The sequence below is a fragment of the Larus michahellis genome, chromosome 2, assembly GCF_964199755.1.
Source record: "Larus michahellis chromosome 2, bLarMic1.1, whole genome shotgun sequence".
NCBI classification, from domain to species: Eukaryota; Metazoa; Chordata; class Aves; order Charadriiformes; family Laridae; genus Larus; species Larus michahellis.
Genome location: NC_133897.1, coordinates 166,424,189 through 166,450,748, shown reverse-complemented (window position 1 = coordinate 166,450,748; position 26,560 = coordinate 166,424,189). Strand labels below are relative to the sequence as shown.

General features: G+C 39.2%; 1 protein-coding gene across 8 annotated transcripts in view; it reads left to right on the top strand.

Annotated features, from left to right (window-relative positions):
• The window catches only part of TSNARE1 (t-SNARE domain containing 1), a 521,888-nt gene that overhangs the window by 444,877 nt on the left and 50,451 nt on the right, over positions 1-26,560 (top strand). For all 8 annotated transcript variants that reach the window (XM_074577946.1, XM_074577941.1, XM_074577945.1 and 5 more), the window contains one exon: positions 14,545-14,660. In XM_074577946.1, coding sequence (XP_074434047.1) covers positions 14,545-14,640 — 96 coding nt within the window. In that variant the 3' untranslated portion in view covers positions 14,641-14,660. The remainder of the gene's footprint in view (positions 1-14,544; positions 14,661-26,560) is intronic.

Below are 26,560 nucleotides of genomic sequence, written 5' to 3'. Positions count from 1 at the left end.
CAGAGATTAGTTGATGTGGGACTGCCCTTATGCCGACTTCTTTTCTTCTTTTTTTTTTTTCTTCACCTCCCCCACAGAACATTAGATTTGAGAAAGAAGGGTAAGCAGCTTGCTGTCTACAGTTTTTCGCTTAAGTGGATAAATGAAATTCTATCTTTAAATAGGGTTTGAAAGATCACAGAGGGAATAGTACAGCTGTTAAACTTCTGCTAAGAGTCTGTTGTTGTCCGTTGCTTCAATGAGTTTTACTGTGCCCCATAGCTGAGATGTAAAGAGATTATGAGGACTTCTTTGATGCGTTCAAACAGAAATATGATGTTGCTCTGCGTTAATGATTTCTCTGCCTTTTAAAGTATATATAGTGAACAGCAGGAAGCCTGGTAATGGCGAGAGTTGGATTTATTTATCTTTAAAAATAGAAACTTGAGTCAGGGGTGCCTGGAAGTTTGTTGCTCATGATGTAGTATCTGCCTGGTGTCTTGAGATTAGGTCGTGTTCTCAGATGCCCCGTGCAAAGACAGTCTTGCATGTCAAATTATTAAGAAATGTGTTATGACCAATTTTAGGAGTGACTCAGTGAGGAAAAGGGTCTGTTGTTGGTTCTTCCAGTTGAAGCACATTACAGTAGCTATTATGATCTTTGCCATATCCATTTTAATTCCTCTAGCTCTCTGCTGTTCAACTTTCAACAGCCACAAAGCATTAAAAAAAGAAAAGTAACACCTCCATTCATAAAGGGCAGTACAAGAAATGGAGAAGTGCAACAAAATAACTGTAGGCCTAAGTGTCAAACCAAACCACTGACTAGTAATAAGCTGGAGTTTGTGAAGTAGATCAAGAGAAAACTTTCCTTCATCTCCACCAGAAACTTCAAAATAGTCTTAAAAATACAGGCAGACTCAGACTGATTACCAAATAAGAGGATTATAATGAAAAAGGGAGCTCTAATGACTTAAAGGAGCTAGCATTAAAAAGTTAAACTCAGTAAATTAATATGTTAAATACAGAGGGTTTGACAAGAAGAAAGGGGAAAAAATGCACACAGCCATACAGATATCTATATGGCTTTTTTCCCCATGTGGAGCTCAACTATTTAAGCTCTTGTCATAGATGCCGGGAGAAAAGGAATGGAGAGTTAAAAGCTTTGATCAGCTGCATGTAAAAGAAAACTGGGACACTGAACAAGTTCAGAGGTTCCCTTCACTTCTCCAGAGTCTTCAAAAATATCTGGTTTCTCGAATGCCAACCTCAAAAAATTCCAACAAGCGGGACCTCTCTGGAGATGTCTGCCTTTGAATTGTTCTCCAAAAAGCACCACTGTATAATCTCCCATGGAGGTTTGGGTTTAGGTGGAAGTACTCAGAACTACTTTCAAAACTTTCTCAGACCTTCAAACCAGTCATTCAGTTCAGTTTTTAGGAGTCTGAGAGGATTTGTAGATAAGGCTTATCTGCAAATCCTCCCAAACTTATCCTGAAAAGGGATTAATATCCTCATCTTCTCAGCAGCCTAGGAGAACCACCCAGCATAGTTTTAACAAAACCATATCACAACAAACTGAGCTGCATAAAAACATTTTAAAGTCAGCCTAGTTGACAGTTTATTAATTTATTGGCTGTGCATCTCTACAAAGATTTGTTTAGATTGTATGTAACTGAAATTTCTTTTTCTTGGCTAAAAGTTAGTTTTAGTTGAGTGACATATTGCCTTGTGGCTAAATTTCCCTGTTTCTATCATGCGGGAGAATCACACCTCTCTGCTGTCTTGTTCATTGGAGGAAATGTTTATAGATTATTTTTTTTCCTTATACAGAATAAATGGATGGAGTAGACATGCTTTCTAACATGAATCTTGCAAACTGGCTACAAATTGGCACCACGACAGAAATCATATACATGTGTACAAAGACATGGTGGATTTAATACACATCATTGCCTTCTGCCCCCTTCCATCCTTGCAAAAAGATAAAACTCAAACATGAAAGCTATTTCCACCTTTGCCCTTAAAGACTCATAATTTCATTTCATTCTTTCTTGTGCAGATCGTCCTCTCGTTGCTGCTAGTAATGGATATGCTCTGTAGGAGAGACTGTTGGCACTATGCTTTGTGACATTCACAGAGCTCTATTATGTTGTCTGTCAAAGTCAAATTACTACTACACACTTCACATAAAAAGTCCTTCCTGTTGGCAGCGCTGACTGGGCTGTGCCTAGACTTGGGATTATGATTTTCACCAACAGGGTCAGGCTCCAAGGCCACTTACGAAGCAGTGCTGATATTCCATTGTTTGTAACAAACTGATCTCTTTTATTCAGAATCCATTACAATTTTTAAATACATAAGGATTTTTTACATAGATGCAGGCAACGCACAGCTTTGATGTCAGGGAATAATACAGTGTGCGTCTGAATACTGTCTGATTGCCAGAAACTGATGAAGAGTAAAACGTTCAGACCTGTGATCGTTTTCAACTTTTGTATCAGCCATTGTTCGCCTTAGCTTAGTTCAGAGTAAAATACAGTTTAGGACATGTATTTAAGGATAATGCTGCAGACAGCTCCAAATGGTTGTTTGAGAGCTGAAGGAAGGGACTACATTTTATTCTTCTGCAATATGGGATCCAGTCCCATACAAATAATTCTATTGTGTGACTACATAATGAATGAGAACTGCTATCATCTAGAAAGATGTTAAAGCTACTAACCTCAGAAATAACTGAACTCAATTACCTAAAACAAAAACAAAGAAAAATCCATCCGCATACAAACTAGATGATAAAAAAACTAGTGTTTGTGTGTTGATCTTAGCAACAGACAATGATATTCATCGTTACAGATGTCCTCACTTATGCTCTATTTATTTAACGAGGTTCTAATCTTATTCCTAATCTTATAAAAGGGGAAACTAAGAAAGGAAGAAGTTAAATGGCTTATGAAAGATCACATAACATTTTAATGAGAAAAGTAGGCACAGGTGCTATATCTGCCTGTACAGTTCTCTGCATTGCCCACTATTTTCAGATATCTTTTTGGCCTTTCTATTTGAATGCTGTTCTTACAAGTCCTGAACTCTGCTCTTTGTTTGACTTGCCCTGGATCTCCATCTGCAAAACTGAGCAGAAAACCTCAGGAGAATACTATCATCTCACACAAAATTTTCCAATACTTTATTCTTTCTCATAGAGGCTGAAGTGTGGTATCAACTCAGGCTACCTCCTGGCATTTGTGCATTTAATCCATCAGAAAACTGAAAGCTCATAGGCCAGTGTGAAAATGAAAAAATAACGGAGATAAAAATACTATTCAAACCTTGAAGAGCTTGTTTGGGTTTAAACAAAAGCCCAGATGAGGAATTTTGATAGCCTAACCAATTCTCCATGGTTTCTACAGAAAATCATGCTGCCTCAAATTTAATTCTGTCCCACCCAATAAAAAGATATGGAGGCACTGCTATTTCTTCATCTCGTGATGTGACTTTAGATGTTGTGTGTGACTTTAGATGTGACTTTATCCACTTCTTGTGACAGATATTAGTAGGTAGTAGCAAGGAAATATCCTTTTGTCCTTTAATGATGCTCATTTGGCAATTATTTAAGTCTCTGTGGGGTCTACTTTGAATAGGTGAAGACCCGCATATAGCTATTTGTAGGGTTAAGAAGCTGTAAAATAGCTTTCAGTCTGCCTGTAGATCTGTGGTGTGTTAGGCAAAGTGTGGAGGTGTGCGTTCCTTGAGTTCCTGGCACACAATTTGTTGCTTTTCCCAAGTAGGATTTTCATGCCTGGTCTCAATGTAATTTACTCACTGTTACTTAGCACTTTGCTCCCAAGTAGTCTGCATCCTGCAAAGGAGCCGCAGCGACGTGGTGAATGCTTGTAAACTGGTGAAAAAGAGCAAGCCTGGGAGGAAAAATCAGTCTTAAGCTTCAATAATATTCTTGGTTGCAAAACCTAGTGTTTCTCTTGGGGTTTCTTTTTTAAGGAACATGCTCTTAATCTTGCTATTGAAACATTTTTTTTCTTTACGCTCTTTGGACTTCAGTAAAAAAAACAAAAAAAAAAACCAAAAAAAAACCCCCAAACCAAGCCCTATTTACCACATTTAAAGATCTATTTAAAGTTTAGTGCAGCAGAAGTCACCTCTGTTCTGCAACACTATGAAGTAATGCATGACAATTTGTGCCTGTCAACCACTGATTGACATACTAATGATGGTAGTGTTTTAGCAGTAGAGATACTACTAGAATAGGAATGATGTTAATGGTGGTCTAGAGATAGTGGTGAGAAAAGTTTTCAAGAAGTAATGTCCTATATTAAATCAATGCACACAGTAAAGAAAAAAACAGACTTTGAAACAAGTAGCACAAGTCCTTCCTGCTTTGGGGGTTGTTTTTCAATCATGTCAATTGGTCTAACGAAAATACAAACACAGAGTACTGCCTATTATGGTTCTGAGATATTTTTACTCTTGAGAATTATCAGCTCCCAACACCAATGTTCTGAGTTGCTGATGGCACAATATTTCCTGGAACCCCTTCCAAAATTTGTTTTTATTTATGAGTCGTAGGATTGGGAGGAGCTTTTTTGTGGATCATTTACTGTAATATACTGACTGATGTTTATATGTACAGCTGTCTGCTGGTGACAGAGTCAGACCAGCTAAAACCTTTAGTTTGTTCTTTGGTGCCTGAAGACTTAGCCTGAGGGTAATTTGTCTTAATTACTGCTGAGATTTGAAGGGGGGTCTTAGTTCAAGAACACTGTGCTTTGAAGACAATCCTTTCTTTCAGTTCCAGTGTGAAAAACAGTTATATGAATTTTTTTCCTTTACCCCCTGAAGTGCCTTTTTTTTCTTCATATGACACTCACATTTATTTGAGGATGGTCTGAAGATCCTTCATGGCTGATGCTCCACCCTTTACCAAGCATTTTATTTATCTTAGAATTTTTAAATAAAAATGTTGCAAATAGCTATACATGTGGTACTAAGGAGAAATTATTAACTTGTTCAGACCAGAATCCCATAAGGGTAAACTGGCGTAGTTCCATTAACACTACTTAATGTAGGTGAGCCACACCATAAACTTTCTTTAGCTCTGGTCCTCATAAGCTTGTGCAAAGTTTGATCTGGTTGTTATTGACATTGGGAGCCAACTTGGGGAGCCCAAGCATTTTTCAGGACAGAGAATGAGCCAAATATTTCCTCAGTTGGATCTGCAATTAAGACATTCCACACTGGCTCCTGTAGCTCCCTCATAGAAAAAATGATGATGTACAGACTAGATAAGTGAGGTAGGTTGAAATCTGGCTGAGCTTCTGGGCTCAAAGGGTCGAGATCAGCAGCACAGTGACATGAAGACTTCCATTTCCAATCCAGCCAAGTAGTCCTATTTGTATGATAATATAATCTAACTAATAAAGATGGCTCAGCAAGAAGGCTTTCTCTGACCACCGCCCTGCTTTAACGTGGTTGAATCACTCTCTGCTCCCTTGAAACTGTGTTTTTGGGTTAGAAATGTTGGGGGAAGTAAGGTCTCTGTGAATCTACCTGTGTGTGGCTGTTATGCATCTCAAGGTGGATTCTGCGAAAGTATAAGGGTGTTGGCTTTGCTACTTTGGGCAAATTCTGTTTCGGGAAAATGCAGGCGCTCTGGCATTTCAACTACACGCAATAGTCATCACCTGCTCTAAACTGCTGGCTAGATTTGCTATGTAGAATTTAAACAGCTGACAGAGGTAGGTGGCTTCATTCCAGTGCTGGGGAAAAAAAAATTAATCCTCTTTATAGTGAATTTGTAAATCACACTGGAGGCCTGCTGCCTTGAAAGACATGGTAGAAATGTAAGCTATTATCATGTGTTATTACAAATGATGTCTCAGCCATTAAAAAAACAAGCATATTAAGGGAATATTAAGATTGCTAATTCAAGCATTCAGAAGTTAGAAAATGCAGCAATTAAATCTGTGTGTAGAGGCTTAACATCAGCCCCTGTCTGCTTTTAGGCAAACCAACACAGAAAACATTGTGCTCCTGTTCTCATCCTGATAGAAGACTATTGCAAATGGTGAAAATTAACTCAGATTTTGAACTAGTCATGAGTGTATATGAACTACAGTTTTAGAGAAGTCATACCTTTCCCAAGCTGAGCCAAATTTCCTAGAACCGCTAAGAAGTGTACCCTCACTGATGGGACAAACTCCTTTCTCCCTATTCCTCCTCACATTCCCCATCTTTCTACAAAGCGTGGAGGCACTAGAGAAAAGGTTTGTGTTATCTTTTTCAGGGTGGGACACTTGGACGTTTTTCAATAGTTTTCATCTTTGATTTGGCTGCGACATTTTCATTTAAATGAAATAGCTTGAGGTAGATTGCAGGCCTGGAAAATGTAATCCTGAATGGTTATCACTGGCTAAATAGCTATGCGGCAGAAAATGGCCTTAAAATAGGATATGCTAAGGAACCATACCTATAGATGGCAGTTGGCTTCACCTGGGGTGTACAAAAAGAAGAAAAATGAGTAAGAAGGGAACCACAAAGAGCCTTGTGGGGAATGGGAAGACTGCACAGAACGAGTGGCAAGTAGCAAATACGTAGGTGCAGCATCATAAGGGAAAGCTTGAAATCGGGCCAAATGGTGTGGAAGTAAAGGCACAAAAACAATGTGTCAAAGCAAAGTGATGTTTCCTCGCTGGTGTGGGCTGGCCTTTTCCTGTTGCTCTCATATCTTGTGGGTTTTACTCATATGCATCTTGTCTGCTTCGTTCTCATTTAAAAACACCAAAAGTGCTTAATAATATTACTGGCCTTTTCTAGCCCGTCTGCAGAAGCAGTGATATTTAATAGCAAATTCATTGTTACTCTATAAGGAAGCTTTACCATAAAGGTCACCAAATTTGGTCAGTGCATTTTAATTTGTACACACGTTAAAGGTCATGTTCCTCACTTCCATTGCAATAACACAGTGTGTTTACTCTCTTATCAGAGATGATTGTGTACGACTTTAGCTAAGGGACGTTATCGATGTAAATGGATTATTAAAAAATAAATAAATAAATAATTAAAACACTGGTGCAAGTATAAGGGGATTTTTTCCCTCTGTGTGTTTACATAGTGCTTGGAGGTAAACACACATCTACAAGGTCTGATTTTCTGCTGTGTTACTCCAATATTTCCTTTTTTTCCCCATGAGAACTCCACAGCTTTCATCAGTTTCTGATGGTGTATATTGGAATGACTGTAGTTTCAGATTCATAATATCATCTCTGTACAAACACATCCGAATGTAATTAAGGACTGGGGCTCTCAATCCAGCAGACCTTAAATTAGCTTTCAAAATGCATATTAAGGGCATAGACAAATGCTTTTGAGCAATTCCAAATGACCTCTGGGGGCAGGGTGAACAAAATTGTATGAACATCTTTAATGTCACAAAACTCACTCTGCAGAGATTTGCATATAAAGTGTACCATTTTATGTCAAACAGATTCGTTAATCTTACAATGAAGGAAACAGTACTTGAAAATTAATCAAGGTGGGTTTTCATTGCCCAACAGAGGCCCTTAAAAGGACCTGACCTGATATCTGGAGGCTGGTATTGTGTGGTTTCTAAATTCAATCATTTTTGGGTTTTATTTGCTGGATGGGTTTGCAGGAAATAGATCTCCATAGCAGATAAATCTTCAAAGGTTTCTTTGCTCAAGTAGTGGAATTGTACTTTCAGAAGTTCTTGTAATCCTGGATCTGTTGGAAAATGCTTAATTATTTGTTCATTATTTTAAAATTGATTTAAAATTGTGTTTAAAACATGCATAAGCATTTATGTAGGTGAAAAAATGGGTAGTCTTACTAAGTCTTTCGGTACTGAGTACAGGGTAGCTTTTTGTTTCCTTACGATAATAACTTGTCTAAGAAACAATGACTGAAAAATGGATGTTCTCCCCTAGGAGGCAGGGTCTTGTCCATACTACGTACCCGAAAATCCTAGGGTATGTCAAATGCTTATATTATTTGACATTGCAGGAGGGAAGGAGAGAGACACATGGTCTTGGGTTAACCATCCTGGGAGATGCTCTTTCTCCCCTGTAGAATCATAGAATGGTTTAGGTTGGAGGGAACCTTAAAGATCATCTAGTTCCAACCCCACTGCCATGGGCAGGGACACCTCCCACTAGACCAGGTTGCTCAAAGTCCCATCTAACCTGGCCTATCATCATCCTTATCCTAGTTCAAGGGGCTAAGAAGATGGAGAGATGGAATAAGAAAGTGGGATATTGTTGAGATTAACTAATGATAGCAACCTGCTCAATGCTTATGTTCTGCAGGAGACCTAGAAAATGCCTCAAACATGGAGTCGTAGGATATGTCTCTATCCTGAAGCATTGTCATACGCTCTGAAGTTCCCAGAATAGAGCAGCTGTTCCCTGCCTGAACTAAAATGCCTGTTTCTAGGGCTTTTTGCCTCTTCAGTAGAGCCAGTTGTGAAATCTTGACCTTCCTGCCTTTTAGTGAATGGTGTAACCAAACCACAGCAGATAGAGAAGCACAATGCTGTTTTTCCATATGTGAATCACACGCTTACTTGTTCGACACTTTTTTTTTTTTCTATTCTGTATAAATACAGGAAAAAGAATTTCCTCTGACCTCCTCTATTATTTATGCTTTGTCCCAAATAGCTTTTGAGTCCTTAGCAAGAAAACATTTCTTTCCTTCTTGCAACTGCATTTGCTTAGGAATTTCCAAGATGAAACTTGCTTTTCTGGGCCTGGGGCCGTAATGGGCTTTAATAGTTTTTAATTACTTAACTATCTGTTGTGACATAATTAAAATGTCTTTCAACATTTCACATTTCACCCCCAAGAAAGAAATATCTTCTAGGCTGTAAAATATGACTCGCAGCTTATTTTTAGGAAACAACAAAGGAAAGGCTTCTTCCAGGCTCAGTCACATCCAGTTCACTTGTCAATATAAAGTGCTTCTCAGCTATGTCCCTAAATAGCCTTGCTCATTCCTTCCCTGTTTTTTGCTCCTATTTCACATATGTGTTTAAAAAGCCTCTGTCAGGATTAAAATATATCTTTACCTATACTGTTTTACTAAAAAACCCTGAGAGCCTAGCAAAAATAACTGTAAAAAGCCATTACGTCTTATTACAGGATTAGGGTGTTTTTTGTCCCATGCCTCATTCTTTTCATCTTGGGAAAATGTGTACAATAAAAATAGATTAGCTCCAATTTAATCAACAAATTCTAGGTGTTATGGGAAATGGGTTTACAACAGTTTGGGACAGAGTTATAAAACCAGAGCAGAGCTGCAGCATACCATTCAGGGTTCAGAATAAGCTAATAATATTAAAATGAAATCAGATAGTACTGCTTATAATTATTTCTCATACATTTTCTAGCAGAAAACAATACTTCCTGGTAGCTTTAAACTTTTCCCAAATTCTGCCTGAAATTTTATTGTTGCAGTGATTTCTATCTCTCTATTTAGGTACGCTTTTTATATGATCGTTAAATCAAATCAGAGTTTTCCAAAATAGAATTTGGGAAACGTGTTTCCCAGGGAGGAACACGTTTTTCAGGGGGTTTTGTTAAATTCTAATGCTTCCTATATGTGGACAGACCTTTGCAATTTAGCAGGAAGAAAAATAATGGAGAAAGCAGCCGTACTCTTTTGTCATGTGTAGAAGCATTTGGCAAAACCCTCAAGTCTCCGGAAAAAAACCCAAACTATTCCCTCAGTTTCTTTTCATACGTCTTTGAAGTTGTGGGAACATCTTCAAGATTCAGTTTGTACAAAGAGTATACTTTAACTTTTGATGCCCCTGCTGTGCCAGTGGTCCTAGGTATGTCTTTTCTTTGGTAAGCAGCTAAGCATGGTTCGATTGCAAGTGGAAGATGCTGGGCAAAATTATCTTTCAATTGCTCCCGCAAGCAATTGTGGGTGCAGGTTGCAGGAACTGAGAAGAGGTCACATTGCCCATGCCCTCAGAGCTTCCTGTGCTGGACTCCAGGAAAGTCAAAGAGAATAGGGAATAGCATTAATGTAGTGTGAAAGAATGATCTTCAGCAGTTGAGGGGAGAAAGAGCTGGAAAAAGATGAGTGAAATCAAGTGCGGATTAGTCAGATGTGTGGAAAATGTTATAAAAATGCAAAGCTCCCTGAAGAATTATGTCATAAAATAAATGATTCATTTTACAGGTGGTTTGGGTTTTTGGTGGTGGTGTTGTTATTTTTTTTCTCCTTAAACTTTCTATGGCTGTGGCTCTGCTGTTCTGAGACTACCAATTTTGAGGCAGAAACCTAGTAGTATCTGTCTCAGGGCAGTGAGGAAGTTGCCCTTGGGAGAAACGATCCTCTTACAGGTTTGGAAATAGTTTACCATTCCCATGTAAGTGTGGATTAACCTTGATTCAATGGATGGCATCGTGAATCACTGTTGTGTTTTTTTTAAACTTTGGAGAATTGGAATTCTCTTGAGATCAGCTATACTTCTACCCATGGCACGTCCTTTCACTTCCTTGGATAAAAATGGGCATAAACCCATCACTGCCTTGATGTTTGTGATGGAAGGATTTAATTATATGATTCTTCTGTCATGAAACTCCCATGGGAAAATTAGGATCTTGATGTTAAGTGAAAAGCTTGCGTGGTCTCATGTGAACATGGCTTTGGATGGACATCCCAAGAAAACTTGAGTAGATAAGTAAAATTTATAAACATATATGATGTAGATGGCATAATAATTACCCATTTACTGAATGAGGCAGAGATCCTGCTTGAGAGGGAGAGAAAAAAAATACTACCTGTATATGCATATATGGGAAACCTAAACTCTAACATTTCCTAGCTGTTACATGTTTACATTCCTGATGTTGATGTGCTTGCAGTGTGTGTTAGTGCCTTGGGGTTATTAAAGTTACAGGGATGTGTTTCTTTTTGTCACACAGCTTCCCTCAAGAACAACAACAGTGGCATTAAGACACCATTTATAATCTCAGTTTGATAATCAGATTCTGTTAACTTAAACTAGGGATAATAACCGTAGTTTATTATATTGTAATATTATTACGTAAGCTGTTTATTAGTGTATATTTATTTAATTTTCAGGTAAGGGTGCTCGTACCTTGGTTTGCAATCCTATCTGGTGAACAGAACAGTCTGTCCAGCCTGCTCTGTGCTGACATCTTTCTCCTCTGATGGGAAGGAAGAGGGAAAGGGCAGGGAATAGGTCGCAAGAGCTGACCAAAACATAGGCTTGTCCTCTTCACAGGGCAGGTTTGCTGAACTCCATGGGATGTCAAATCGTATGTGAAAGGATCACAGAGTCATAGAATGGTTGGAATTGGAAGGGACCTTACAGATCATCTAGTTCCAACCCCCTCTGCAAACCTCGCACTAGACCAGGTTGCTCAAAGCCCCATCCAGCCTGGCTTTGAACACCTCCAGGGATGGGGCATCCACAGCTTCTCTGGGAAGCCTGTGACAGCGTTTCACCACCCTCATAATGAAAAAATTCTTTCTGATATCTAATTTAAATCTACCCTTTTCTAGTTTGAATCCACTACCTCTCGTCCTATCACTACATGGCCTTGTAAAAAGTCCATCTCCAGCTTTCTTGTAGGCCCCCTTCAGATACTGGAAGGCCACAATAAAGTCTCCCCAGAGCCTTCTCTTCTCCAGGCTGAACAAACCCAACTGTCTCAGCCTGTCCTCGTAAGAGAGGTGCTCCAGCCCTCTGATCATCTTTGTGGCCTCCTCTGGACCCACTCCAACAGGTCCATGTCCTTCTTGTGGTGAGGGCTCCAAAGCTGTATGCTGTAGACCGGGCGTGGGGGGGGTCTCACCAGAGCAAAGTAGAGGGTCAGAATCATCTGTACTTTGAGGGGAACTGCTGCCTTTTGCTCATAAATCAGTATTTTTCCATCTAAGTGGGGCTTTGAGAAACCTGGCCTGATGGAAGGTGTTCCTGCCCATGGCAGGGCAGGTAGAACTAGGTGATCTTTGAGCTCCCTTCCAACCCAAACCATTCTATGAAAAAGAAGCTGAGGGATATGGCCACTCTTCCTCAGTGTCTGTAGAAAAGCTTGTGTGATCAGGCAGCGCTCAGAAGCTGTGTTTCCTCTGCTCCTCCAGCATGTACAAATTTATGACTAGAGACTAAAGGGACTTGTAGAACTGAACATTTTCCTTATTGAAATATAAGGTAAAGAAAGAACCAGGAATTAACAGGAGAATCCTGCGACAGATTATATGGCTGTGAAGGACAGTAATACTAAATCCACAAAAACATGTTGTAAACAGAGCAGGAATCATTATCCTGACTTACCAGCCAGGGCAAGGGCATAAAATGTGAACCAAATACCAGAATACAGGCTTGGCTGCATCTCACCTACCCTCTGATTAGTCTGTTAGTCTGTTTATGGTTGAGTTTTTTGTTTGCTTTATGTTGGTTAAAAACAAGAAAAAAGGGGGGCGGGGGGGAAGAGACTACTTAAAGTGCAAAATAAGAATGAATAGAACTTTGCAATGCTAGAAAGAGTAAAATAAGGGAATCTTTCTGCAAAGGGACTGATGGAAAAGCCATCTGCAGTGGTAACTGTAAGGCCTTTGAAACTCTTTATTAGGAATATTTGAGAATGCTGCTTGAAGTTAAATGACCCATTAGCATCCTCTGCTGACCAAAAAAAGGCTCTGAAGTTTTAGAAGTGGACAAGGACCTCTAAGTGCATTGAGATAGCTTCAGTTTGAAGCAAAGGCTTCCCGTTGTGACTTGGAATTAATCAAGGTGAAAAGAAAAGATGATGCTGTAGCAGGCCCGTTGTCTCATGCACTAAGCTTTTAGAATATATCTGTTATCCCTCCAGAAATCAAGGCTGCAAGTGCAGATCCACTGTGAAGAAACATCACTTCATGGGTGAAAAAATTAATTAGAGACATAGCCCTAGTCCATTTGAATTCTCTCCCAAGTGTCACAGTAAACTGATTGAAAAGCGTGAGCAGACAGGTGTGCCCTAGTAGAGTTTTGGGGGAGGGGGAAAATAGTATCCCACACATACACTCCTTCCTAGCACACCTGACAAAAAGATCCTTCTTAACACATGCACATGGAATTATTTCTTTAAATCACCTACTATTTTTTCTAAACCCAAAGAAAACATTTCTGTGTGAGTAACTGAAAAGCAAATGAAGAGCCTAGATGAATCACTGACTATCTGCTATGGAGGTAGGACAACACAGCATTTGAATTCCTTAAAAAATAATAATCTGGAAACCTACACTTTCATGAAAAAAATGACTGGTTTGGTTGGTTATTGATTCTGGAGGAGAGGACAGGTCACGCATCACAGGTCCCTGCTGGAAGCTCTTCTCCAGCTCTGCACAGCAAAATGGATGGTGCCTGGGGGGGTTGCAAGGAATGAAGCACTGGGTTTGGGAGCACCAATGGAAGAGATGAGTCTCCTGTCACGTGCACCGTAAGAGGCCACAACATCTGTAGAACAAAATAGCTGGGGAACTATCAGTCTATGGAAAATGCAATGTGGTGCGGAGTGATGTAAACCAGTTAGTGGACTGGGAGGGCTGACGGCAGCAGTTAGCGGAAGGAAGGAAGGAAGGAAGGAAAGGTGGATAACAGCAGTAATATTAACATAATGTCTCCTGTGAGAGTGCTGTTTCGGTTGTAAGAAAGGTAAAGAACGCTAGACAAAAGCAATTGGTTTATCAAGTCAAAAGGGTGCTATCAAGTCTGGTGGCTGGAGGACTGGTTGATCTGGTCTCAAGGAAAATGTCTATATTGACTCCGTGTCTCATTAAAGTTACTTTTCTTATGTGTTGGGTAAGATTATTACTGAAACTGCGGGGATCATGGAAACACCCTTCTCTAATCCATCCAAAAGGGAGGAAGAGGAATGGAACTATCTGAAAAAGATTTTAAATGGGAACAAGTAACATTATGTCCATGAAGGTCACTGGGAAGGCTGATGGGTTTAAGTAGAAACAGACATCAAAATTAAAACCCTGTAGAATCTCTTTTACCATATGTTAATTTGAATGAAATCAGGGTGTTTAATGCTGGAGGTACATTTGCCTATCCTGTAAACAGCCTGCCTTATTGCTTGGCTAGATTTCATTGCACAGCAGGGTGTAGAGAGAGACCTCTTTATCTTACAGGAGACAGTCTTCTCCTGGCAGCCAGAAAGCAGATTTGACACCCCCAGACCAAAACCAAATTGAATAGCCTTACCCAAGTCCAGTCCTCCAAGCAGAGCCTGGAAATTTAGTGTGACACAAACAATGATTTAAGTAGGAATAAAGCAGTGTAGAGAAGGTGACTGTATTTAAGGGGAATTTTCACTGGAAAGGAAGAATATGGATTGTCCAGAAGGATCAGTCAATGTGAAACAGAGAGACAAATTTTCCGTGTTGTGTCGACTTGTTTCAAATAGTCCTACCAATGGAAAAATAGCAACATTTCTTCAGGAATTTACCCTCCATCTTCCCCTTTAACATCCATACATTTATTTCTTTGTCTTTCTTCTCTTTTAGCTACAAGCCAGGAAGATGAAGTGCTGCCTTCTCTCTGTTGCGTTGGCTGTTCTGCTGTTCATTGTCATCATCATCGCAGTCTCTGTCAAGCGCTGATTTGGCTGCGGTTTCCACAGGTAAAGGCCTTTAACTGAGTCTTTTATCATACTCTGTGAGAGGGTTGGGAGACAATTTAGGAAGCTGATAATAGTAAGAAATATTTATCTTGTCTTGCACATTCAGGTGTGGCCTATGAAAATAACTGAGAAATAGCATCCTTAGAGGATCCTTAAATAGAAGCTAAGGTGGCATTCAAACAAAATATCTTACTACTTTTTTCTCTGCTGTTTGTGTTGTGTTTGATTTTATATGGATCTCATATCAATGCTAATTAATGAATCCTAAATCTATATGAATTAGAGATGCAAAAATGGTGTTAAAGTCCCCAGACTGAAGCACAGCTGGGGGCAATCCAACATCCCACAGATAGTCTGGGATGTTCCAAAATGTACCTACCTGCTGAGATGTTCCAAAGAGACCTTGGAGACAAGCCTTTCTGAGGAGCAGGAAGACAAACAACTGCAGATGTAGCATGGACAAAAATAAAAATGGGTTTCTGACAATCTTTTCTCTGTATCCAGCCCTAAAAGGAGTATTGGTCTGTAGCAGGAAGATTGGGCTGTAACCTTACGAAGGTAGGTGAGAGACATCCAAGCAACTTAGTCCCACTAGAGAAGTTTAAGCTATGCTGTGTTTTCTTTTTAAGGAATGTGCTTTAAAAGTAAAGCATAAGACACAGAAAAAGTTTTCTTTCTTTTTTTTTTTTTTGTGTCATTACCCTAAGAGAATTACTTGTAAGTTGTTTCTGATAATCTCTGTCTGATACAAAGCATTTCTGAGTGTCTGCTTCTTTAGAAGGTTGCTAGGCCATTATTCAAGGAGACATTAGATTTAGAGGATTTCTAACATCCCAAGGACTTTGGCGTTCCAGGTCTGTGTGCTTGCTGCCATGGCAGGGTTTCCGACTGGTAAAGCCAGAAACCAAGAGCATCAGCGGGACTCTTCCCCAGACAGCCTGTAGGAAGCCTGAGGCAGAAACCAATGGAGGGGGGGGATAGCTTTTGGTCTAGGGATCTCTCACGTCCCACAGAGACTTGCATAAAGTATGTGTGCTAGCACTCCTGTACTTAGTATAAACTGCATTATATTGAGGCTCACTGGGACCCTTTACAATAACTTAAACAGAGATTTCTTAGCCTGAACTCTGGAACTACCAGAAAGAAAACACAAAGGACTGATAGATTTTGTTTATTGTTTTGTTTTACAAGAGTTCAGTGTTACTTCACAGTGCTAGCCTGCCACCTGAAGATAAAGTCATTACCCCCTGAAGTGCCTTCTTTCTACATCAGGTTCTCAACTGAAACTAGCAGGGGTTGGTTCAAAACAATCGCAGAAAGATGATTAGTCACACAAGGAGTACTTAAGCCTTGGAACTCCTTCTGGCATGGCATTGTGAATGCCAAAATTTGGGTTGAACAAGAAGAAATTGAACAAATCCATGAAATAAAAAAAAATATATATGGAAGGCCATAAAGCGCCATCTCACTGGTTTGAGACGAGTATGATCATGATCCCTACATTACTGACTGCTAGAAGAAATAGCTGTAAACATTTTTCTACACTTGTGTGCTTACTTAGGTGTTTGGCTAGCACTGAAGTGAGGATGATATCAGTGAGATGGACCTTTAGATTGCTCAAATATGGATGTTCTTATAAATATATAATATATATATAATTCTACATATATTTTTATCACTCTTTCACATAAGAGACAGTGCTTGTGGGTGCAGACAGTAATCTGTCCTGCTGATTTAAATCTAGAGAAACTACAATAATTGTAGTTGCATTAATCTGGTTTTAGTCTAAATTAGTCTGGTTTGAAAACGTGATCCATCATGGTAATCTATAATATAATGAAATTTATTTTATATACAGTTAAATATTCCTATCTACTAGAAATCACAAATCTTATCAACAGTTAACTAAATATAGGCACATTTTAATCTAAATCCCTTAAGTGGAGAAAGTCAGAGCACCAAAATATTCTTACAATAAAACTCCATTGGAAAAGTAGAGTTAATCTTCTGTTAAGAGATCCATGTCTGGAGGGAAGTGAACCTAGGGATACTAATGAAAGCCCCAGGAAAGATATAATGCTCTACTTTTCATCATCAGTTGTGAAACTAATTATTAAGCTTCTAAAACATGAGTTATTCTCCAGCAGTACAAATGTAGGCAAAACCTGCATTGAGTTATATTGGAAAAAGTATGCTTTCTGATCATTATGAACTGTTCTTAACCTAGATTGACCCCAAATGATGTGCAGTAAATTTCACATTTATATTTTGAAGATTTCCAAAATACAACATTTTCAGAATTTCCACGTCCATAGTGAATATTTTTTTCTCTTCTGGATTGCAATGCAAATGGTTTTTAGAATATCGGTGGATTTAAAGTTTCAACTATTTCAACAAACTTTTCATATAAAACTGTCTTACGTACTTTAGAGGGATAGAGAACAGCTGGATTTTGAGGTATTACAACTCCACGTGACTCTTCAGAGAAAATAAAGGGAAGAAAGCAAGCTTGGGAACTAGTTACAAAATATTCTGATTAGCACAGAACACATACCTGAATAAAATCCCAGCTTTAGTAATGGCTGACCAGGACTTCCATTTAACATGTCATCAAAGAGTTTGCTGTGTGCTGGAGCAGTAAGGAGCCAAAAGAAACACCAGCAGCCACCCTCTTCAAGTGATTTAAGTCCCATTTGCGTGCTATTCAAGGTAGGCTTCACAGCCACAATGAGAAATCTGAAGGTTACTACTCAGTGAATTAAATAAATGATGCCATTAGTATCTATGATCACTAATGATCATTATGACCATTAACATATAAGGTCTTCTTCCTTTTTTTTTTTCTCTTTTGTTCCTGTTTCTACTTTTGCAGTAATGATATTGAATAAACAGTTCAAAAAAAGCACTTTTTTATTTCCCCAGCAGAAGACATGACTTTGGCAGGCAAGCCCATTCCTGCCATAGGAAAGATCACTTTATGAATCTTGAAAAGTAAAAAGCGCTTTTTCCCCTGAGTTTCTCAAGCAGCAGTGTCACCGCCGGCTGCTGGCTCAGTGCGTGCAGAGAGACCAGCTGTTGAGGAGAGCTCTGAGCCCCGACTTCTGCCTATTGAGGCCCCTGCCATAAGTATGTCACTGCTCCCTTGGGGCAGTTTTGTCTGGCAGAGAGAGCGAAGAGCATCTACGGAAGATGCAGAGAACCTCCTGGGGACTTATGTCTGTACGTTTGTTTGCTGACACCTCAGGAAAATAGCCCAGGAACTTTTGGGTCACGTTGCTCATATTGTAGCAACGCTGCAGCTGCTCTTTTTGCTGTTATGGTACCACATCAGTAAATATCTTAAAAGGACAGTATGGCAGTAGCAGTCTGAAAGAAGTGTCTCCTTTAACAATGTTTTTGTTTAGTGTTAGGATTTCTTAGCCTAGATAGGCCTCCTGTGTCCTCCTTCTTTTGACTCATTTGGATGAGTGCACAATTACACGATGTGACAATTAAGACTATTGGAATACAAAGTCCTAAGCATTCTTTGTCGGAAAAAAGAGGTGACAAACTTTGAGAAAGATGCTACGTGTATTTGGCAGTTGGAAAATATGCTTTCCAACAAGATCTTAATCATCTTGATCTGTTTAGCCAAAGAAAATGAAAGATGATTTGACTACTCTGTGCCCTTTTCTTGGAAAAAGTCATTGCAGCAGAAGGTGCCTTCATCATTTACAAGACGTGCTTCTGTCAGACAAAGGTTACTGGACTGAGTACATGGACTTTGTTGTATAGGTCCTTATACCCTGTGGACTTACTGTTCTTTCCAGCATTAGCATCTGTCACGAATAAAGAGGCGAGAGCCTGGAGCAGTAAAACAGCGTTTCCCTTCTCAGTAGCTGATGCACTGGTTGACAGTGATTCTCAGCTGTGGAAGAGCAGAATAACAGGGAAGTGTACAAGTGATCATTCAGAAGAATATTCTCCTAGCCTTGAGCGACTAAAAGCTCAAAGGCTTCCTGGAAGTAGTTATTTAATCTTTAGCATCCGTTGATGCATTCCTTTCTTGTTAATTTGACCAGTTGCATTTTGAACCATCGTAAACTTTTAAAATGTGAAATATCCTGAGCAAGGAGTTCCACTCTAATTACAATTAACGTGTAATCTTTAATGTACAGCTAAAAATCTATCTTGGCCAGCCTCTCGGGAGCAGGGCTGTAGTCCATATGGAAAAGCAATAATCAGACTCCAGGTATCTGTTTCCTGAATATGCAACTGTCTTGGTTTGAATTTAAATTATATTAATTATTATAGAAAACTAGAAAATGTTGTTTTAATTTGGATTTCTTTTTTCCCTCCTCTGCAATCACAGGTTTCCTTGCCTAATTCATTTATGGGCTTATTATGCAGTTAAATGTTTTCTGTAACCTGACTGATGAGGATGAGTTTCAGACAGATAATTTTATACAGTCAGTCTTTGGTTTTTGTTTTTTCCTTACTTTCAGACCTTAAGTCTTTTGGATTGTGTGTTTTTTTGTGGTTTGTTTTTTTTTTTTTAGTACCTCATGCACTACAGCGTGCCCTGTGTGCCATACCTCTGGTTCCTTGCAGTGCAGTAGGAATCATAAAACCCGCACTTGTCGTCACTGCATGTATTTGGAGGAGCAGAGGAATGCCCCTTCATGCAGTCTGGCCTAGGAAAGTAAAGAGCATCTTCATCTCAGAGTTTTAAATCTCAGAGTTTGAAACCAGGACTGCCGAATAGCTTTCTGCAAAATGGGGTTTTGCTAGATCAGTCTCGGCCCATTCTGATGTCATTAACACTGCACCATTCCCTCATAGCAGTGGACATCCAGATAGGACATAACGTACCACGTGGAGCCAAGAGGAAGTTCTTCCAAGGCAGGGCACATCAATAACCCACCAACAAATGCAATCAGAGCCCATATCTGTTGGGGTCAGAAGGGGCTGTAGGTGGCAGAGAGAGAAAGATTGACAAGTGGCTTTGTGGTACTTGGCATTTACAGATCTGGTGTTCCTTCCCAGCAGGAGACGAGTCTGAGCACCTTCTTCTGACATATGCAATAGAAATTTTGACATGTGCCCGGTGCGTCTCTTGCATGGCAATGTCAGGTTGTTAGAGCACAACAGTTCCTACTCAGTGTTGAACAGAGCAATAATTCAACCTAATGAACGTTGTAAATGAGGGCAAAACACAGACAGGTTTGTTTCATGGTATTGCTCTTGCCTTTTGAATTGATATCACGGGGCTGGCTTTACTTAGAGTCTGTTTTTACCACACATCTTAATAACATAATAACTATGTGAGTGGCTCAGTTTTCAAGCTTGTTTCAATCTCTCAAGCCCAAAAGGGTCATAATATTTTTGACAGCTGTCATTCAAATTCTAAAATAATTCACCCCTCTGCCCTGGCTGTGGCATTGCTGCCGTGTTTGCTCTGCAGCACAATCTGGAACCAATAACCCTGCAATATCGTTTTTTTTTCTTTTTTCTCTTATTTCTTATTCTTTTGAAAAGGTTCCTACATTTAAAGTCAGGTGACAATTCTTGTCAATTTGATTCTTGTCTTTTATTCTATAATTAGTTGCTACACATCCTTGTGTAGTTTTTGCTCTGGCAGGAAGACTGAGGTATGTCCTAATTCTGCAGTAACTGTTGCGCTTGAAGTTTAAACGAGTCAAAAGTGAGACCTGAATTTTCAATGATTAATATATACTGGTTTTGATTTTAAGATTTCACCCAATTTCTTAAATTAAGCTAGCATTTACATTCCTGAAGACTTTCCTGATTCCAGTGGCCATGTCTGCACTTTTCCTAGCTCAGTTATTTCCCTGATAGCCAGTTACAATCTGACATACAGACAGGTAGAAGAGAGAAATGATTATGAGTAGAAAATGAAATTTTAAGAGACAAGAGTCTACTCTGTGCAAAAAATTCTTCAAAGTAGCTGAGCAAGAAAGGCAGAAGTGCCAGTAAAAAGGTAGATATATTTCTAAGAAGTTCTCTGAGTTTTCACCAATTATACACACATCTTCCAAACCTTCAAACAGATGGGTGTTTTGATGGGACATCACATGCTCAGGTTGCTGTGGTTTAATGCACTTCAAGTTGACCTTGATTGTGGTCCATCTGCATGCTATTTGGTCTTTACCGAAGTATCACATAATACCAGGTCATTCATTCGACTGTGAAAGAGAGTTAAGGGAGGATGTATTATGTTGCATTTGCTTTAGCTTGAGGGTCTATATGTAGACAGTTCCTGTAGCTCAGTTAATGAGTAGTAACTTCAATTCATTGATTTGAATCCAAAGTCAGTAGGACTTTTGAGCCATCAGCAGCTTTCTTCATCCCGTCACAGGTTTCCACACTGTTTCTTTGCAACAGGTAGGAAAATGGAGTAGCTCTACACAGCACTGACCCTTCAGATGGATGGGAAGTCCTTGATCTGAGCTTCCCAAAGCAATCTGCAAACATTAATTATTTATGCTTTTCAATGCCTTTAAACTCTAGATGTGTTGAGACAACTCTAAGGACATGAGAGAAGAGGCTATTCTTTAGCGCATTCAATCTGAACTGCTAGAAACAACACAAAAGTGGCCACAGTGCTTCAGACCGATGATCTCTCATGTGCTGTGTCATTCACAGGTACTTATGGAAAGATCATGTGAAAAGAAGAAATATCAGGTAGAATTGTTGTCAGGTCCAGTCATTCCTTTAACTGCCTAAATATGGCTTTAGATGCCTAAAATTCAGGTTCCAACTTGGAAATGACTGTGATAAGTGTATGTCTAAAATGTTTGAATAAGTCAGTGGCAAGTGTCCTCTTCTCTGTGGACAGCCTCATTTCCTCAGGAGCAGTGATGTCTGGTGGAGGGAGCAGTTGGTGATTGCAGTAGATTAATGGCTCAGGAGGGTTCTCTGAGGCATAAATCAGTAGCCCCCAGGAAAAGGGAGGATTAGGCTCTTTGTAAGAGTGACACAGATTTATAAACTGCTCTCATGTTGCTCCGCTATTAGCTGACATTTTCAGTTGGCAGTGCTTGAGTTATCTGTCTCGGTGAGCCCCAAAAATCAGTGGGATCTTGGCGTTGTGAGAGGGACAAGAGCAGAGAAGAGTAGAGTCCAGGGGAGTGCATCGTTCATGCTGGTGCCCCTTGGCTTTGCTTCAGTGAATTCAGTTTGGGAATGTGTGTGGGGTTTTTTGGCAAGGTAAAAAACACCTTATTCTTCTCTGGTGAACAATTCCTCTTGACCTGGGGATGATGGGAAGAAGGACGGGGTTGCTGTCACTGAGCGCAGAGCTTGGTCTGTGAGGCACCATGAGACCCCGAGTGGCGTGTTCTGTGCTAGCACCTATTGATCCAACAAAAGCCACAAATTCTTTATGTTTCATCACCTTCTCAGTCTCAACTGGTTCTGTGATATTTCAAAGCTTTTGCATGTGAAAGAGGAAGTTTGAAAAAGAGGTCTCTGATGCTGGCAAATAATGAACAGGTCTTCACTTTCCCTACTCTTTATATTAATGTGCTGTTACTGTTCTTTGTCTTTTCTCCCTACGTAACTTAGAAATCCAATCGTAACAAACTTGGTTTTCTATTGAAACAACACAGGCACTGGAATTATGGCAATGTTGTATCTCCAAAATCAAGAGCAAAGCCAGAATCTGTTTGCTGGTTTTCCCCTTCTGTGGATAGGCAAGCAGCAGTATTGCATAGAAGCTCTGAGGACATCGGGTTTGATACGCTTAGGAACTCTACCTACCTGTGTTCTTGAGATATAAGTGTGAAAAAATTGTCTAAGACAAAAGGAGTCTCATAAGTTTTCTTGGGAATGGGGCAGCACATAATTAATTAGTGCCGTTCACTAAATGGCAGGTTATGATTCTCATTGGTATACAAGCTGCTTAAAAGTTTTATATGACTATTATCCTTGGTGGTGGTGTCAAAGCAAAGTAATTTTTGATCAGTGTTCTCTGGAATAAAACCTAAAAACCAGCACAGGAGGTTTTGTTTGGTAACAGCTTGTTAAAGGAGAAGTATTTTGGCAGTTTACTAGAGAAACCAGCGTCCCAGAAGGAAGGACTCTTAGAAGAGCAGTACATCAGTGACTATCACTTAACGAAGAAAGATATGTTTAAAAAGGACAGTGTGTTTGATGTCTATGTGTTCATAGTACCTCTCAGATGGGTAACGTGCGGTGATGTAGGTGGGAAAATTGCTCTGTCTCTTCAGTGCCAATAAATTCTGTCTTGGGGAATTGCACCTTAAAAAACTTGATGTTCAACAGGTTAGTTAGCATTTCACTATCACAGGAAAATCATCATAAGTAATAAAATACACTTACTGAAGTGCTGTGGTTTATCCCAACATCTGCCACTGAAGCCCTGGTGGTGGTCAAACTAGTTGTAAGATGTCCTCATCCCACGATGTCCTGTAGCTTGTAGTGTTCTTCTTTGCAACCAGGTTACTCTCTCCAAGCAATTGTAATGATCTGGGAGATATTCTTTAAACCCGAGAGTGAAATCAGACAAAAGGTAGAGGGATTATTCAAGGCTGTTTCTGTGGCCTCCTTTTCCTCCTAGGCCTTCATTAACATGAAAAAAAAAATAAAAAGTCTCAAAGTCCCACAAAACTTCAGACCTGACTGAGTTATAACATGATGGTTGCCATGTCTTTATTAGCTATCCAGCTCTTTCTGTAGATCTTAGAAATATTCACATTTTGGTAATATATAGTCTGTTCAATATATAAATAATAAACTCCTAATTGCCTTTATCTCTCTGATGTGAGATTCTCAAGCCATCTTTAAAAAGAGAATTATAATTCCACCGTAGTCTGTGAATTTTCTGAAATATCCCTTGTAGTTTCATTAGTCTTTAATAGGAGTTGGAATCTGCTGCACAACAACCTTTCATTTACAGAATGTGTTTCAGCTCTCAAAATAGGCTTTTAAAAAGTGTCTGGAAAAGAAGCCTTTTGAGTTTAGTAGTCATTAAAGAAATAATTTTATTTCTTAAAAACTGCTGGAGAGATAGCTTTTTTACTTCTGAATTTGGTAAGGAAGTTGCTTGAGCTTTGACAGATTATTAATTCCCCAATTAATAGCCGTATTTTAACACTGAAATGGGCTTTTTACATTACAGTGTTGAATGACTTTGCTATATAGTGCAGAAACCATTTAATTCCTCTCACAAGTAGGTCATTAGGAATTACTGTGTTGAGGGCTTGTACAAAGAGACACCGTATTTACCACTGTGCATCTCAAATCAAATGAATCTTATCATCTCCGAAGGCGAGCAAAGTTTCTTGTCTCTGAAACGATGCACAAGGTGGAGTGGAGGTAGATCATTTCAATTTTCACATTACTGGGCTTGATTGAATTACCTCTTGTTAGCTGAACTGCTAGAGCCATCCATGTACAACCTGCTGAGAGTGCAGGGGAAAATGCATTAGTTTTGATGTCATGTCATCAAAACACTCTAAGAATAACACCCCATTCATTGCTGCCTCTCAGCTGACAAGCAGTAACTCATTAACCAGCAGTAATTTGATCCCTTTTTATTGTTTGCCTAGTCTTTTGATTAAAAGAAAGCTGTATTGTCTGTGGAATGTTTTCAAGGCATCTGCTTTTGCTTCTTAAAGTTTGAGAGTTCTAGAGTGCTTGCAGAAGAAGAGGCACACAATGTCAATGTCTTGAGCACCCTCTGCACAGCTTTGGATTGGAGAGATTTTTGAAATGGGGGTAGAAGCAAGGCCACCCAATTTTAGGCTCTGATAGTAACTGTCCACATTGCACTTTGCTTCTTGGTTCTTCATCTCCTTACCTAAATAAAAGCCAGACTTCTAAAAATGCAGACAAATGCCTTGCAGAATCACAAAGTAGTTGAGGTTGGCAGGGACCTCCAGAGGTCATCTGGTGCAAGCAGAGTCACCTAGAGCAAATGCTCAGGGCAGTATCTCATCAGATCTTGAGGACCTCTGAGGATGGAGATGCCACAAACTCTCTGAGAAACCCATTCCAGTGTTTGACCACCCTCACAGTGAAAAAAGAATTTCTTTCTTATACAAAAGTGGAATTTCCTCTATTTCAATTTCTGCAAGGATTATATTTTTGATGTCTAATACTGTGCCTTGTAAAAGTGTGCTATATGAAGAGGCATTCTTGTTGATTATTCTGTAACAGAATTGTTCTTAATTTTACAACTGTCATTTGTATTATGTTTACACTATGCAATTAAGGATTCCTATTAAATGTTCCGTACAAGGCAAATCCCAATGACCAATATTTATTTACTTTTTCTCCAGAACACGGCATTAAAAAGACTATAGAAGAGAATTTTAATGCAAGAGGCAAGCTATAAAAACTGAATTTCAGCTTGTATGAACAAATTTGTGTATTTATTGACCTAGGAAATTTTCCCTTTTGACACTCAAATGTTGCCGTGGGGTAACAGACACACAAACTCAGGAAGTTTCTTATTCCAGGAGAATCCCTTTAATTTGTAGCAACTTTATTAAATTATATATTCCAAAGAATATCTTGTCAATGACCACTATATGGAAAACATATTCTCCAAGCTTATTAGTACAGAAACAATGTACTAAGTAAGTGGTTGCTATAGTTCATTAAGGCTTATTTATTTTGTAGTTCATTAAGGCTAATTTCATAAGTATAAAATATATTTTAATGGCCATTTTTGCCTCTTTTTTTATATTTCTCTGCCATCTATTGCTAGCAATATTTTCTGATTTTCTTCTTTGGTCTTAAATAATTCACCATTGTGTTTATTGTCAACTACTTAGAGATGGCTTTTAATAATAAATAGTTTTGCTGGGCAATAGCAGATGCTAATCTTCAGTCAGACACACATTCAGTTACATTGAGTCACCATCCTTGGAGGTATTTAAAATGTAGATGTGGTGCTGAGGGACATGGTTTAGTGGTAACTTGTCAGTGCTAGGTTGATGGTTGGGCTCGATGATCTGAAAGGTCCCTTCCAATGTAGATGATTCTATGGTTCTATATGCTTCTGCTGGTTTGAAAGGGCCAGTTAGTGTGATCTCTGATCTCTTGATCCAGCACACTGGAAATTCACCCTGCTTTAAGGACAGATATTTCTCCCACTGTATACATCTGACCAAAAATGTCAGGAGCTTGATTGAGTGAGTGCCTTGAAGCCCAAAATAGGTTTGATTTACACGTAAAAAATTGTACCATGGGAGTAAAAAAGTACGTGGGTAGTTTTATGTTTTGGGTTTGTGTTTTTATTTTATTTTTATTGATAGTATAATCATATTAGTAAAATTATTTAAAATAAATTCTAGAACTGTTAATGTGTATTGTTTAATATAATCAAAGCATATCACAGTAGTTTAAGATACATTTAAACTCACCAGTCTGGAGAGCCAATTTTCCAGGCTGGATTTGAGCTACATATTGTTTTGTTGCTCTTTGTAAGCTGTTGTAATACTGAGTTTTCTCCTGCCCTTTGCTCAGGATCTCACTGAGACAGCGGGTACCTGGCTTATCCATGGCAGATACGGGCTCTTATAGGTACTGCATTGCCACAGATAATCAGATTTTTCATGGCTCAAGTTTTCCAACAGATCACAAGGGAATGTTCTCCATCTCTAATGCATTATCATTTTTGATGTGAAGAGAAACTAAAGAGCTACTTTACCTTAAATCTAATCAAATTATCTCAGACAGAGATTGATACACAACTTGGTAAAGGGAACACCCACGTCAGCTCAGACATAGTGGGGAGGGAGGAATCTGTCTATTTCTTTTTTCTTAAGTGTTTTCCACTTTCAGTGAATACTTAAGTATTTACTGAGGAAAAGACCAGAGTTAGAGCATACTGCCTCTTGTTCCTGTGTCTTTGCTATCAAGCAATGGAA